This window comes from Mustela erminea, chromosome 4 (assembly GCF_009829155.1).
Source record: "Mustela erminea isolate mMusErm1 chromosome 4, mMusErm1.Pri, whole genome shotgun sequence".
NCBI classification, from domain to species: Eukaryota; Metazoa; Chordata; class Mammalia; order Carnivora; family Mustelidae; genus Mustela; species Mustela erminea.
This window is the reverse complement of record NC_045617.1, coordinates 103,557,823-103,575,022: the sequence shown is the minus strand read 5'-3', so window position 1 is coordinate 103,575,022 and position 17,200 is coordinate 103,557,823. Positions and strand designations below refer to the sequence as shown.

General features: G+C 39.7%; 1 protein-coding gene across 2 annotated transcripts in view; it reads right to left on the bottom strand.

Moving 5' to 3' along the window:
• Window positions 1-4,695: 4,695 nt before the first annotated feature.
• PRIM2 (DNA primase subunit 2) overlaps window positions 4,696-17,200 on the bottom strand; it is a 332,911-nt gene continuing 320,406 nt past the window's right edge. Inside the window, exon 14 of one of the 2 annotated variants that reach the window (XM_032340337.1) lies at window positions 4,696-6,334. In XM_032340337.1, coding sequence (XP_032196228.1) covers window positions 6,110-6,334 — 225 coding nt within the window. In that variant the 3' untranslated portion in view covers window positions 4,696-6,109. The remainder of the gene's footprint in view (window positions 6,335-17,200) is intronic. The other variant, XM_032340338.1, reaches the window with a different exon arrangement.

The following is a 17,200-nucleotide window of genomic DNA, read 5'->3' as shown; positions in this document are numbered from 1 at the left end:
TGTTATATTAGATTCAGGTGTACAATAGAGGGATTCAACAATTCTATACATTACTCAGTGTTCATTGTGATAAATATACTCTTTAATCCCCATCACCTATTTCACCCACCCACCCACTGCCCCCCTTCTCTCTGATAGCTATCAATTTGTTTTTAGAATTAAGAGTCTGTTTCTCGGTTTGTCTTCCCTCCTCTTTTTTCTTTATCCATTCATCTATTGGTGGACACTTGGGCTGCTTCCATAATTTGGCTGTTGTAAATAATGCTGCAATAAACATAGGAGTGCATGCATCCCTTTGAATTAGTGCTTTTGTATTTTGTGGGCAAATACCTAGTGGTGCAATTCCTGGATTGTAGGGTAGCCCTATTTTTAATTTTTGAATGATTTCCATGTTGTTTTCCACACTGGCTGCGCTAGTTTTATTCCCACTAATAGTACAAGAGGGTTCCTTTTTATGGAAAAAGGAACTTTCGTTTTTGATGTTATTCCTTCTAACAGGTATCTCATTATAGTTTTGATTTGTATTTCTTGATGATGAGTAATGTTGAGCACTTTATCATGTGTCTGTTGGTTACCTGTGTGTCTTTTCAAAGAAATGTCTGTTCATGTCTTTTGCCCACTTTTAATAGGATTATTTGGTTTCTGGGTGTTGAGTTGTATCAGTGTTTTGTTTTGTTTTGTTTTTTAATATTTTGGGTACTAATCCTTTATCAGATATACCATTTGCAAATATCACCTCCACTCAGTAGGTTGCATTTTAGTTCCATTGTTTCCTTTGCTGTGCAGAAGCTTTTTGATGTAACCCTAATGATTTATTTTTCCTTTTGTTTTCCTTGCCTCAGGAGACATATCTAGAAATATGTTACTATAGCTGATGTCAGATTACTGCCTGTGCTCTCTTCTGGCAGTTTTATGGTTTCAGGTCTTGCATTTAGGTCTTTAATCCATTTTGAGTTTATTTTTGTGTATGGTCAAAGAAAGTGATTCAGTTTCATTCTTTTGCATGTGGCTGTCCAGTTGTCTTTTGTTACAGTCTTTGTTTTAAAGTCTATTTTGTTCAATATATAAATTGTTACTTTGGGTTTCTTTTGACAACCATCTGCATAATAAATGTATTTCCATCCTCTCGCTTTCAGTCTGCAATGAATCTCTTATAGGCAGCATATAGATGGGTCTTTTTATTTTTTTATCGACTGTGTCACCCTATGTTTTGATAGGAACACTTAGTCCATTTACATTCAAGGTAATTATTTATTTGTATTTATTGCCATTTTGTTACTTGTTTTGTGGTTACTTTTGCAGTTTTTTCCCCCTGATTCTTTCTTCTCTTGCTCTCGTTCATGGTTTGTTGGCCTTCTTTAGTCATATACTTGGATTCCCTTCTCTCTATTCTTTGTTTTCTATTTCGGTTTTTAATTTGTGGTTACCATATAACATCTTTTGCATATAGCAGTCTATATTAAGTTGATGATTGCTTACATATGAACCTATTCTTTACTCCTTTCCTCCCACATTTTAGAAATATGGTTTCATATTTTTACATCCATTTGTGAATCCCTTAACTGATTTTTTTATAGATTTACTTATTTTTACAACTTTTATGCCTCCAACTTTTATGTTCTCACATATGGTCTTTCCTTCCCACTCAAAGAGGGCCCTGTAATGTTTCTTATAGGTCTGGTTTAGGGGTCATGAACTTTATTTTTTTGTTTATCTGAGAAATTTATCAACTCTCCTTCTATTATGAATGATAGTCTTGCTGGGTAGAATATTTTTGGCTGCAGATTTTTCCCTTTCAGAACTTTAAATATATCATGCCTCTACCTTCTTTCTGGCCTGCAAAGTTTCTGCTGAAAAATTCATTGAGAGCCTTAAGGGGGTTCCCTTGTATGTCCCTTGTTTTTCTCTTTCTGCTTAAAAATTTTTTTTATCACTACTTTTTGCCCTTTTAATTATTGTATATCTTGGTGTGAATCCCCTTGGGTTGATTTTTGTGGAGGGATCTCTGTACCTCCTGGATCTAGATATGTTTCTATTGATTCAGGGAGCTTTCAGCTATTATTTTGTCAAATAAATTTTCTGCCTTTATATCTCTCTCCTCCTCTTGGGATCCCTCTAATGCAAATGTAATTACTTTTGATGGAGTCACTGCGTTCCCTAAATCTGTTCTTACTTTGCATATTTTTTCTTTCATTTGCTCAGATTGATTACTTTCCATTACTCTGTTTTCCAGGTGATTAAATCATTCCTCTGCTTCCTCTAGCCTGTTACCCTTTAGCCTTTTTGGTAAGGCCAGTTTAGTGGTGATGAACTTCTTTAACCTTTGGTTGTCTGGGAAACCCTTTATCTCTCCTTCAAGTCTGAAGAATAACCTTGTCAAGTACAGTATTCTTTGTTATAGGGTTTTTGTTTTGGTTTCCTCTAAGCTGATTTAATATATTTTTGTCATACCCCTCTGGCCTGCAGAGATTCTGCTCAAACATCAGCTAGTAGTTTTGTGGGGTTTCCCTTGTATATAACTAGTTGCTTCTCTCTTGATACTTTTGACAATTATTTTATGTTATGGTGTAGACCTTCTTGCATTTATCTTGTTTGGAACTTTTTGTGCTTCCTGTGTTTAGAACTGTTTGTTCCCTGCCCCCAGGTTAGGGAAGTTTTCAGCAATTTTTTTTCAGATAAGTTTTCTGCTCCATTCTCTCTCTCCTCCTTATGGGATACCTATGATGCAAATGTTTATTCACTTAGTACTATCCAAGAGATTCCTTAACCTATTCTTACTTTTTAAAAAATTCTTTTTTCTTTTTTACCGTCAGTTTAGGTACCTTGTCTTCCAGATTGCTAGTCCCTTGTGATAATCTGTTGATTCCTTCTAGTGTATTTTTCATTTCATTTATTGTATTCTTCAACTCTGATTGACTCTTTTTTATATTTCCTCTCTCTGTAGAAGTTCTCAGTTTTTCTACTCTTCTCTCCAGTCTAGTGAGCATATTTATGATGATTACTTTAAACTCTTTATGAGACATATTGTTCATTTCGGTTTCATTTAGTCCCTTTTTTGAGCTTTTATCTTTTGGGGGGACATATTCCTCTGTCTCCCCTTTTGCTTGACTTTTTGTATTTCTGTGAATTAGTTGAAACAGCTACTTCTCCTAAACTTGAAGGAATGGTTTTCTGTCTGGTCATGCCATGTATTGACTGTGTGCCTGGTGACATTAGCTGGATGACTGGAGCTGTGGCTAGCATGAGCTGGGGGGTCTGAGGCAATTTGTGCTGGCCTATCCTGGTGGGGTGGCTGAAACTGAGGTATGCATGGTCAGTTCTGGGCTCTCTGCTCATAAGGTACCCTGGTATGGCTGCTGAAGCTGAAGTGGGTATCAACCAGGAAGCCCTGGGCTGCTCTGTGCAGCAGGTGCTCTGGAAACGGAAGTGGGTGCAAACTAGGGTGTTCTGGTACTCACCACACAAGGTGTCCTGTTGGGGCAACTAAAGCGAAGCCAGGTGTGCATTGGGTGTCCTGGGGAACTTTGTACAGTGGATACCCTGGTATGGAGCCTAGAACTGAGGTAAGCTACTGGCCAGGGGTATTCAGAAGGCCTACACATCAGATGTTCTAGCAGGGTGGCTGGAGATGAAGCAGGTGTGAGCCAGGAAGTCCCACAGTGCTCTCTTCTAGGGGTGTTCTAGTAAACTGTCTGGAACTGACATGGTTTGGACATAGAGGATTCTGGTGTGCTTTGTGCCTCTGTCATCTTGGTGCAATGGCAGGAGCTATAGTGAGCACCAACCAGGGGTGTCCTGGTGTGCACCATGCTTGGGCCTTCTGGGTGGGATGGGTTGGGTTGTTGTGGGCTAAAGGCCTGGGCCTCAGTGAGGGAGTAGACTGGCTAGGATGTCCAGACTTGTTCGCATCTGCACTACCAAGGTGGATGGGGTAGTTGAACTCTGGTCTTCATCAGCCCCTACAACCCAAAGTTCCAGCAGTTCCCTTGCCATTTGGGAAGGTTCTGTGGTTCCTCCTTTTACAGTTTAGTTGCTCTTTTAAATTGTTTTCTTGTGCTCCAGGATGTCCGGGACTTGTGTTGGCTAGAAGTCTGGGCTCACTGAAATGGCAAGCTGGTTACAGCATCCAGAACTCTGCTATCATCTTTGATTTCAAGGAAGAGAGCATAAATCATAGTGCTTACCAGCCCATCTGATCTGGAGAGAATTCTAGCAACTCCTCCAGTTTGGTAGATCTTTGGTGCTTACCAGCCCATCTGATCTGGAGAGAGTTCTAGCAACTCCTCCAGTTTGGTGGATCTAGTTGCTCTTTTCATCTGGCTTTTTTCTTGTGCCCCACGGAGGAAGAATCTGCTCCTGGTCCTTCGGTACTCTCTCTCCTCACTGCAGTTTGCATCAGGGATAGGGTTTTCTTGTTACTGGGTCTCTGTCTTACCTTGTCATTCTCTGTATGGTCTATTTTTTGTTGTACAGAAGCTGTTCAGTCAGCCCTCAGTTCTTCAGGAGGAATTGGCTTTATACATAGGTGTAGATTTGGTGTCCACGGAGGAGATGATTTCAGGGTCTTCCTATGTCATCTTAGACCAGAACTCACTTTGAATTCTTTCACCAGGTACATTGTTTATCGCCATTTAGGGTTTTTTTGTTTGTTTTTTCTGATTTTGTAGTGCTCTTTTTTCTTCCTTCCTTCCTTCCTTTTCTTTCAGCATATTCCTCAGTCTCATTTTTTTTTTTACTTTCCCCATTGCTATGAATTAAGGGAAACTACCACCTCTCTGAGTCTTGAAGGAGTGGTCCTGTATAGACTGCGTGTTTGGTGGCTTTGATTGGCTGGCTGGAGCTGGGAGAGGTGCAGGCTTGGGTTCCTGAAGCATACTGTGCCAGGGCTGCCTTGGCCTGGATAGCTGGAGCTGAATTAGGTATGGCCAGGGGATCTTGGGGTGCTCTATACTGCTGCAACCCTAGCAGAATGGCTAGACCTAGAGCAGGTGTGGGCCAGGGCTTTATCCAAACTGGGGCTGCCCTGGTGGGGTGGCTAGAGCTGAAGCCAGTACTGCCTAGGGGCATCCCAGCATGCTTTGCACCTGGGCCACCTTGGCAAGATGGCTGATGTATAGTGGGCACAGCCCAGGGATGTCCTGATGTATGCCATACTGGGGCAGTTTTGGTAGGATGGCTGGAGCTGGGGTGTCCTAGAGACCCAAGGCTCACTGAGGCGGCAGGTTAGCTAGTGCGCCAAGATGCTGCTCCTGTATACACTATCAAAGTGGAAGCAAACATAAACAGTATTGCTCACCAGCACCTCTGATCCTGGAGACAATTTCCAGCAGTTCCCCTACTGCTCAGATGCTCTAGGGTTAATAATGTAATTCCTTCACTTACAGTCTAACTGGTCTTTAAGTCACTTTGTTTTTTTCTGTGCCCCAAGCTGGGCGAATCTGCACCTGAGTCCTTAAGTGCTACCCCCCGCCACTACAGTTTGTAGCACTGAGGGTAGGGTTCCCATCATTACTGTGTCTCCAACTCTTCTACCCCATCTGTGTGGCCCCTCTACCTTTTGTGGTACAGAAGATGTAATCAGCCTTTAGTTTTTCAGGAAGAACTTCTGTATGTGTAGGTGGAGATTGGGTATGTCCTGGGTAGGAGGAGAAGTCAGGGTCTTCCTATACCACCCTCTTGGACACCTTCTCTCATGATCTGACTCTTGCAATTACATACAAATACACTATACACATTTTGATATTTATTAACAAAAATGCTCCAGAAAAGGTTTGAGTAAAAATTATAGCAATAAGGTTTAAAATAAGAGTTGTTTTTAGTTCTATTGTCTCTGGGGGAGTGTAACCAGTTTAGATAGCTGTTTTATTTCCTAAAACAGGACTTAGATCACACCACGCAACTGTCTGATTTCAAAAGAAATTTTTCCTTTTCTTTTTTGCCAAAGGAAAATATAGCGGAAGGCTTAGTTTTTACCCACAAGCCTCCTTTCCAGGGGATGAACTGGGGAGCAGTAGAAGAAGTAGACTAAGAGGTTAAAAAAGAAACAAGCAAAATCTTGAAAGTAAGAGAGGAAAGTTAGTGAAGAAAAGGGTTCCCAACTGCCTAAGAATCATTCACTGAAGTAATCCTCTAGTCCTTCCATATCCATTTCCAGAGAGGAATTTAGACAGGCCAGAGCAGATGACGCATCCTTGGCTTTCTGGACACCTGGTTTGGGTTGAGGAGTTTCTGGTTGGATGGATTCCTTCCTGATGTCTTTATTACCACTTAGAATCCGTTGGCTCTCAAAAAAGAATTGGTTAGGATGGCTCAAAGAAAAGCCACAATCATCCACCTGTGTAAGAAAGCAAATGTATATCATATAAATACATAGCAAAGGTATAAATAAAGGGGCTTCATAAACCATTCTAGAAGTTGTTCAAAAACCTAGTAGTTGCCCAAAACCTAGTAGGTTCTCGGTCATAACTCTCAATTCACTGATTACATCCTTTCATTCAGAAGGTGTGTCAACTACTACCTAAACATGAATGGCTCCAGCACTTGTATTTCTAGCCTGAACCTCTGCACTTAGTTTCAGTTCCCCATCTAGCTCCATTTCACCTCTACCTTCTACTCAGCATCTTAGAGGGCTAAGCAAAATGCCTACCTGCCTATCTGTCAAGAAATACTTGGGGGGGGGGGGAGGTGAGGGTTTAGTCTTTAAACATAGGGAGTGGATATAAACACATACTGTCTGCATATTGGTCCCTGATAGCACTCCTATTTTAGAATATATGTATATGTATAAGCATATGCAATCCCATTTAGTATCATATAAACAATGCACAAGCAACCTAATGTATTTTCTTCATTCTAATCTTTGGCTTTCCCTGCTCTTACTTTTTATAGAAAATCTTTTTCTTTTGTAATTTTCAATGGGGCTTAATGTAAACATGACCAGGTTTGCAGCTTTAAAGATTTTATTTTTTATTAATTTGACAGAGAGAAATCACAAGTAGACGGAGAGGCAGCCAGAGAGAGAGAGAGGGAAGCAGGCTCTCTGCCGAGCAGAGAGCCCGATGCGGGACTCGATCCCAGGACTCTGAGATCATGACCTGAGCCGAAGGCAGCGGCTTAACCCACTGAGCCACCCAGGCGCCCCAGGTTTGCAGCTTTAAGATATATCTTTACTCAAATACTATCACTAAACTTTAAATTAAATTTGGAGTATCATTTCAAATTATCCATTATCCTGTACCTTTAATATACAATGAAACTTTGTAAGAGTATTTTTTTTTAAGATTTTATTTATTTATTTGACAGAGAGAGAGCAGAAGCAGAGAGAAAGAGGGAGAAGCAGGCTTACTGAGCAGGGAGCCTGATGTGGGGCTCAATCCCAGGACCCTGGGATCATGATCTGAGCTGAAGGCAAATGCTTAATGACTGAGCCACCCAGGCGCCCCTGTAAGGATGTTAATACTTCTTGTATTTAAATTATTTATTTATTTGTTTGACAGAGAGAAATCACAAGCAGGCAGAGAGGCAGGCAGAGAGAGAGAAGAGGAAGCAGACTTCCTGCTGAGCAGAGAGCCCGATGTGGGGCTCGATCCCAGGACCCTGGGATCATGACCTGAGCCGAAGGCAGAGGCTTTAACCCACTGAGCCACCCAGGTGCCCCAATACTTCTTGTATTTAAAGATTTAACGAGTACCACTTTTCCCCTAATTTTGATTCCAAAATTTATTAATGGTGAAGAAAAATATATTCCTTAATACTAGCAAGCACTTACTGAATGCCTACTATGTGCCAGACATTATTGTAAGTGGCATAAAACACATGCCATACTCGTTCACACACAGGTTTATCTATACAGTTAACTTCTATAAGAACCATGTGAAGGGCGATTGTCAATATTCTTCCAGTTGAGAGAGAGGTTAAGTTAACTTGCCCCGGATCGCATATTGGCAGGGCTGGAGATGGGATATGAAAGAGCAGACCATGCTCATAACCAGTAGGCTCCACTGTCATGTCCTTGTGCCAAGGTCAGTAATTTTATAATGCATTAAAGTTCTTAAAATGTGTGTGCCTTTTACTAACTCTTGGGGTATGATGGAAGAGCAAGATAGCTCCTGAAGTGTGAACCTCCTACACTAGTCCCTTTGTTCACATTCAATCAATGTGAAGTTGTGAAGATCAACTAAGTTGATCACATGTAAAATCTCTGTGCTCCCTGCCTTCTGCAGTTGACGCTGACAACAAAAAATACCATTTTACTTGAGTTATTTGTTGTGTTTCTGTTAGGGCATATTTTACTTTTTTACAAACTGAGAAGCCGCTACACTTTCTTTGTTCGTCTTCTATTTATTGACCTTTTTATGTCTCACTCTTTGTACTGAAGTGACTTGCATACAGTAGGTATCTAAATATTTAGTGAGTTGATCCCAGAACTAACCAGTTTATACCAGTCGTACATGCCACATATGAATTGAAGACTTACTGTGTAGAAGGCCACATTATGAGATAGCAGTTTTTCAGCACACACAAATGCATTTGACCAACTCTAAAGAAATTTCCAGCCCAATAAGTCATATACTTAAAAATCTCTATCAAGAATAAAAAAGTGATAAGGGTCACAGATATAGCCTTATTATCTCCACATTAGAGAGAAATTCTGGCTGGGTTGATCAAGGAAGGCTTTGTGAGGAAGGGCTATAAGAGTTGAACTTGAGAAGATGGAGAGAGTAAAAAGCTGAGATAATGAGGTTAAGGTTAATATAAGCAGCAGAACCACATGAGCAAGGTAAGAAGGAATGTTCCTGTAAAGCAAGTAGATCAGATGGCTTGGTGTAAAAGGCATATAAAAGGGAATAATAGGAAATGAGGTTGGAAAGATAGGCTGGGGCCAGGCCTCAGAGAGCCCTGAAAACCAGGGTAAGTAGTCTAGACCTAATTTTATAGACATTAGGGAGTCACTAAAATCCTTAAGAGGGGAGGTGATGTGATTAAAGTAATGTATAATCTTATGGTAGATTAAAATGGATTAGCAGGGGGTTAAAAGAGTTGCTGTTATGGCTCAGAATTAACCCTCTTAACAGGTGAACCAATAAACAAAGTATTTTCTGGTAATACCTGAATACCCCAGGATTCCCTGATTTAGTTAGTTTAGTTAGTTGTTGATACATGGTGGGCCAATAATTTTATAGTAACTTCAGTGTATAGCAGATTGACAGCATACAGACTAATACATTTTAAAAGTTATTACACAGATCACTAAGAACAAATTTTTGTCTATTACTTTGCTGTCTAATTTTAAAATGTTTCCTGAATGTTTTATGATAAATCTATAATTTTTATTAACAATGGAGTCATTTGTGAACTTACTATATTCGATTTTTCACCCAATTCATTAAAAAGTGGGAGATCCAATATAAAGTTTGCATTTTACGAAATGTTTCATTTAAAGTTTATTGTAGAACACATTTCAGTCAGAAGGCTTTATGTTTTATAAATAGAGAACATTGGAGATCGGAAAGACCTTGAAGATCCTTTAAGTTGAACCTCCCACATGTACAAACTAGGAAAACAAAGCCTAAGGAGATTACATGATTTATGCAAAACCATAGAACTAGTAACTGGTTTTGTCTGAATTAAGGCCTTCTGATCACTTAGTTGCTCTGAAATCTGTTTTAAGAGGTTTTATGCAAAGTCAAATAAGCTTACAAACCATATAATATTTCTAAAGCTAAACTTGGGTATAAAGATCATAAAAAACACGGGGCACCTGGGTGACTCAGTGGGTTAAAGCCTCTGCCTTTGGCTCGGGTCATGATCCTGGAGGTCCGGAATCGAGCCTCGCATCGGGCTCTCTGCTCAGCAGTGAGCCTGCTTCCCTTCCTTTCTCTCTGCCTGCCTCTCTGCCTACTTGTGATCTCTGTCAAGTAAATAAATAAAAATCTTAAAAAAAAATTATAAAAAACATAGTAGCATTTTTTCATATAAAAAGAATCTAACACTTTGTGCTATAATTACACATTAGGGATTTTCTACACCTTGTATCAACTTATTAAAATTCTCAATACATCTATCATCACAAAAGAGGACTCTCTAGATTGAAATGAATTCTTAGACTTCAACGTGGACAAAATGAAATATGATCATCTTTCTAAGCCTCAGTTTCCTCAGCAACGAAATGGAGGTCATAGTTCTAACAGCTGCTACATCATAAGGTTACCCCAGGGAAAACCAAGGAAAAAGGAGTGTAAAAAGAAAGTTGTTGGTTCTATGAAATCTAAGTTAACCCCTTTGCAAAGACTCAAGAAAGGCAAGTCACTTAGAAAGGGAAAAAAGCATATTGTTTTCTATGTATTATTAGCTTCCGCTTCCATTTTAAAGAAGGATGAACCGGAAATTGGTGATGGTATATTATGGGTTATTAAAAAAAAAAAATTGAATTCTAATTCCAAAACTACTCAGGTAAGAGACCTTGCCTGTATATCAAAAGATGAACAAATAGAGACACCTGGGTGGTTCAGTCAACTAAGCATCTGCCTTTGACTTAGGTCATGATCCCAGGGTCTTGGGATTGAGCCCTATGTCAGGCTCCTTGCTCAGGAGGGAGCCTGCTTCTCCCTCTCCCCTCCTCCCTTGCTTGTGCTCTCTCTAGCTCTCTCTCCCTCTCTCAAATAAATAAAATCCTTTAAAAAAGATGAATAAAAGGCCTTTAAATGTTTTATCTTTAAAATATATTGCTTAAAATACACTGTTTAGGGACGGCTGGGTGGCTCAGTGGTTTAAGCCTCTGCCTTCGGCTCAGGTCATGATCTCAGGGTCTTGGGATTGAGCCCCACATTGGGCTCTCTGCTCAGCAGGGAGCCTTCTTCCCCCACCTCCTCTGTCTGCCTCTCTGCCTGCTTGTGATCTCTGTCAAACAAATAAATAAAATCTTTAAAAAAAATACACTGTTTAAAAAATGTACATATTTTTTATTCCATTTTAAATTAATGCTCTTATACTACCCTATGACCTAGCAATTGCACTACTGGGTATCTACCCTAAAGATACAAACGTAGTGATCTGAAGGGGCACGTGTACCCGAATGTTTATAACAGCAATGTCCACAATAGCCAAACTATGGAAAGAACCTAGATGTCCATCAACAGATGAATGGATAAAGATGTGGTATATATACACAATGGAATACTATGCAGTCATCAAAAGAAATGAAATCTTGCCATTTGTGATGACGTGGATGGAACTAGAGGGTATTACGCTTAGCGAAATAAGTCAATCAGAGAAAGACAACTATCATATGATCTTCCTGATATGAGGAAGTGGAGATGCAACGTGGGGGGTTTGGGGGTAGGAAAAGAATAAATGAAACAAGATGGGATCGGGAGGGAGAGAAACCATAAGAGACTCTTAATCTCACAAAACAAACTGAGGGTGGCCGGGGGGAGGGGGGAGGGAGAGGGTGGTGGGATTATGGACATTGGGGAGGGTACGTGCTATGGTGGGTGCTGTAAGTGTGTAAACGTGGCAATTCACAGACCTGTACCCCTGGGGCTATTAATACATTATATGTTAATTTAAAAATAAATTAATTAATGCTCTTACTAACCAACTAGAACAGGGACAGGGGCCTTGAAATGAGGGCATGTACCATGTTTTTATGTGATGTTTGGCTTTTCAGCTGTCTCTCTTCGATCTGCAATTGCACTTTCTTAACTCATTGCTAATAAGCTCATTTTACTGAACTCATGGTCTAATTAAATTGCTTGATAGAATGATGAAATTATGAAGAGTTTCCTTCTATATACTGGATTGTATATTCTTCTTCTAAGAGAGGTTCTTTGTTTTTGAATGTTTTCTTTCACTCTTATTTCTGGCTGAAGGAAGTTGCTATTCAGTTTCCTTTCTTCTTGTTAAAAAAAAAACAAACAAACTTTGATTTACGCTCCACTCCACATTGCCCCCACAAACCCTACAGAATGAAAATAGATTTTACTTCAAAATCAAATTAGAAGACTAGGAAAACAGGTTACACCCGTAGAAATCCCCCACTTTCACATAGGTCTGTTTAAACATCAGCATCTATTTCCTTTAATCCTTATTTTAAAAAAAGATAGGAACATTCTAGATATGGAAACACTGAGAATTTTTCAATTCCATGTTTCTTAATTGGTTGCTATTGGTGATGTTTTCCTTGTGGCTGATGACTTTTTCATTGTGTTTTGTACGTTGTGCTCACTACTGAGAGAAGGAAATTCTGTGATGCATTTTCATTCTGCCGTATTAGCTTAGAAGTCCTAAAGTACTGTAAAGGATATGAAATAAGACCAGTGTAGTTGGGAGTCCAAGGAAGGAAATGGGGTGGAGAAGTCTTTATAGGCTACATTGTAAATTTTGGATTTCACCTTTAGAGCAATTGGGAAGCCCTTTTAAGGTTTGCTTTGTTTTGTTTTGCTTTTAAAGCAGTTTACTGAAATAATCATATTCTTCTGTTTTAAAAATCATTCTAACAGCTATGTGGACGGTAAAGAACTGGAATGGTGCACATGTTGTAGATGCTGCGAAATGAGTTAGGAAGCAACTGCAGTGATCCAAGTGAGACATGATCATGGCTGCTAGCCCAGCAGTCTGATATCCATAATAATGACCTTGAGTTATTATAAAAAAGCTGAATTGTATTATTATATAAAAGCTGAATTGTATTTGCTATATCCTGTTTAAGATTGCAGGAAAATGTGATAGAATTTAGCAAGATTTCTGTAAAGATTTATATGGTGGGGGAAAACTTATGCTCAGCTATTTGGAAAGTAAGTATCAAGAATGACTCAAGGCCTAAAAAGGTCTATTTCTAAAAAAAGATTTTCAATTAAAATTCAGAGATGAACCTACACAAGGCTTAGTATTTTCATTTACACAGGGAGTATACCAAAAGAAAAAAAATAAAACACTGCTCTCTCAAAACACTGAGGAAAATGGATTTCAAGCAGGTCAGATTTTGACATCTACTAACTGAATCTCAAACATTTCCTTGGAATCAACATGTTTTGCACACAATGACCTTCACACAAACATAGGTCTCCTATTTCTGCCACAGCAAATGTAGATTTTGAAGGAATGGAAGCAATATTGTTTTACCTATGGGATGTTTGGGTTTTAATCAAGAGTTTTTGCAATGACAGCCTATAATGAGGCAGCTGGTATTACCAAAAAAGCCATATGGAACTATCATAGTGCTGCTGTAAATGGTATCAATTAACTGGTTCATTTTCAAAACTTTCATCAAAATGAGTTTGATCACAGAGTCCTCAGGAAAATAAACAGCTTTAACAAATTTTTTAAGGGGGGTGCAGACAGGATGGCAGAAAACAGACAATAAAAATGGATTCTATTTTGAAATTAAATGAGAAAAAATAATAGATATTCACCACTAAAAACCTATTATGAGATATCTAGTGAATTCAAACAGCCTTTTTATTCCATCAATTTTTATGTGGCCTAGGTTATATGTAGTTATATGTCTACATATTTAGACATACATCTTTTTAATATCTTTGTTAATCTAAGAGAAGTTTTAAAATTGGCCATAGTAGTAATACTCCTGTAGGAATGAGATACTACAAAAGCTGATCTGAGAACTAAAAAAAATTCTTTTTTGGGGATTATGTCACAAACTCAACATTTCAATCTATTTTTCACATCTTATTTTTAAAAAAGGAAGGAGACTGAATAATAGACCTCAATTTGTAGAAGTTCAGAGGCCTCTTAATTAAGAGTCCACACATAATTAAGAACACATATGAAATGAAACCTCTCAAGCTGAGCAGGCAAATTAAGGAATATGGTCTTTAAGGAAAAGAGTCATGCAAAACCGGTGCTGAAAATACCAAACAAAGGGTACTCACCTGGTGAGATTCCTATACTCATAAAACTAATGAGAATTTGTGCTTGTCTCCTATTTTATTGATGTCTATTTAGTCCTTCACATTTTGTGAAAACAAAGTTTTGAAATAACAGTAATATTTTCAACATGTGTACTAGAAAGAAGACAAGACCCACAGCAGACCAGGGGTGCTAGGTCCAGATCTCCCCCTTACCAGCTATGGGACCTTAGGCAAATCATACAGAATTGCTAGGCTTTGGATTTGTTTTTAAATGTAAACCATGATGGTTGGATCATGAATCTAGACAGGTAAATGTCAGGCTCACAAGCTTTAAATAGTTACCTGACAGTCTGGTTCAAAGCCAAGTCCATCCCTTATGAGCAGTAGGACCTTACACAGCTTGCTCTGCTTCTCTAAACTTTATTTGTAAATGGGAATAAAAATAGCATCTAGCTGTAGTACTGCAGTGTGGATCAAAAGAGCTAATGTGGCCAAAGTATTTAGTGCTGGGCAGGACATGTGTTAAAGATTCTACAGACGTTGGCTGACAGTACCATATTCATGACTGGTAATATTATAAGGCATATTTTTCCTATGAAATATTTCATGAGGTAAGAAATTCCACTATTACATAACCACAACAGAAAAACTATTTCATGAAAACCAAAAAAAACACAAATGAATAGCATGGTAGCTGATGATGAATTCATTACACACAACAACTTTTTGGAGAGGGTCATGGATGGATCCCTTTGAAACTGAGTAACAGACTTCAAAAAAATGCATATATACACTCACAGAAAAAAATGTCTCAAGAAGTGCATGGACTTTTAGGTCTATTCTTCGGTATCTGTCCTGGGTTAGGAAGCCACTATCAGGACCAGTGGTTGCCAACAATGGGGTTCTATGTGTTCAGCTGACTTGTATAGGATCTTCATACTCATCAATGTGAAGGCCCCTAACGGAACCTGAACTCGTCAGCACACAACAGTTCCTCCTGTACTCTCCTATTAATCACCGCCACCTATACTTTTTTGGGTTATCTGCCTAACCTCTCTGTAGGATTCTGAGTTTGTGACCCTTGCTTTACACCTTTCAGAACCTGCTAGCAGGACTTATATAGGCATACCGTGTCCTACTGTGTTTCCCAGGTATTGGTTTTGTTTTTTTTAAAACAAATTGAAGGTCCATGGCAGCCTTGCAGCTGAGCCAGCTATAGGCACCATTTTTCCAACAGCACTAGCTCACTTCATGTCTGTGTCATATTTTGGTAATCCTCCCAATATTTCAAACTTAATGATTATTTCTGTTATGAGGACTGTAGTCGTGCTGGGGCACCAGAAACCATGTCATACAAGATGCCAAACGTAAGTGATAAATGATGTATGTGGTCTCACTCCTCTACTCACTGGCCATTCCCCCTCTCTCCCATTTCCTCTAGTCTCCCTATTCCCTGAGACACGGTAATACTCAAATTGGGCCAATTAATAACCCCAGAACGGCCTCCCAGTGTCAAGTGAAAGGAGGAGCTGCTCATCTGCCATTTTAAATCAAAGCTAGAAATGATTAAGCATAGAGAGGAAGGCATCTTGAAAACAGAGAGGCAGGGACACCTGGGTGGCTCAGCTGGTTGGACGACTGCCTCCGGCTCAGGTTGTGATCCCAGAGTCCCAGAATCGAGTCCCGCATCGGGCTCCCAGCTCCATGGGGAGTCTGCTTCTCCCTCTGACCTTCTCCTCGCTGTCTCTCACTATCTCGCTCTCAAATAAATAAATGAAATCTTTAAAAAAAAAAGAAAAAAAGAAAACAGAGAGGCCAAAAGCTAGGCCCTCTTGTGCCAAACAGCCAAGTTGTGAATGCAAAGGAAAATTTATTGAAGGAAATGAAAATTGCTGTTCCAGAAACCACACAAATGAATAATAAGAAGGCAAAACAGCCTTACTGCTGATATTTTTCTGCTGATTTTCTCAGCAGCCTTTACTGCTGAGAAGTTTTCCTGGTCGGGACAAAAGTCACACCAGCCACATCCCTGAAGCCAAAGCTAATCCAGAGCAAAGCTCTAACTCTTCAGTTCTCTGAAGGCTGAGACAGGTGAGGAAGCTAGAGAACAGTTTGAAGCTGGCAGAGGTTGGTTTGCGAAGTGTAAGGAAAGAAGCCATCTCCATAACATGAAGTACAAGGTGAAAGTACATGAAAGTACAAGGTGAAGCAGCAAGTGCCGATGGAGAAGCTGCAGTAGGTTACCCAGAGGCTCTAGCTGAGAATTCCTGCAGGTGCTGCACTAAACATCAGATTTTCAGTGTGGATGAAACAGACTTGTAGTGAAGAAGATGCCATTGTAGGACTTTCATAGCTAAAGAGGAGAAGTCAGTGCTAAGCTTCAAAGCTTCCAAGGACAGGCTGACTCTCTTGTTAGGGGCTAATGAAGCTGGTGGCTTGAAGTTGAAGCCAGTGTTGTTTATCATTTTGAAAATCCTAGGAATAATCCTTGAGAATTATGCTAGATCTACTTTGCCTATGCTCTTTAAATGGAAAAACAAAGCTTGGATGACCGCTCATCTGTTTACAATATGGCTGACTGAAGGTTCTAAGCCCACTATTGACATCTACTGCTCAGAAAAAAAAAAAAAAAATTCCTTTCAAAATATTACTGCTCACTGGGGGAACCTCAGTCCCCCAGCTGGCTCAGTCAGTAGAACAACTCTTGATTTAGGGGTCATGAGTTCAAACCCCACATTGGGTATAGATTACTTAAAAAAAAAAAAAAATGTATACATACACACACACACTTTACTCCTCACTGACAAGGTGTCTGGCCACCCAAGAACTCTGATGGAGATGTTAATTAATGTTGTTTTCATATTTGCTAACACAGCATCCATTCTGTAGCCCATGGATCAAGGAGTCATTTTGACTTTCAAGTTTTATTATTTAAGAAATACATTTTGTAAGGCTATAGCTGCCATATACAATGATTCCTCTGATGGAAATGAGGAAAGTAAATTAAAAACCTTCTGGACAGGCACTTGGGTGGCTCAGTCAGTTAAGCCTCTGCCTTTAGCTCAGGCCATGATCCCAGGGTCCTGGGATCAAACCCCACGATAGGATCCCTGCCTGCTCAGCGGGGAACCTGCTTCTCCCTCTTCCTCTACCTATGCTCTCTCTCCTTTGCTCTATCAAGTAAATAAATAAAATCTTTTAAAAAGAAAAAAAATAAAGGGGCGCCTGGGTGGCTCAGAGGGTTAAGCCTCTGCCTTCGGCTCCGGTCATGATCTCAGGGTCCTGGGATCGAGTCCCGCATCGGGCTCTCTGCTCAGCGGGGAGCCTGCTTC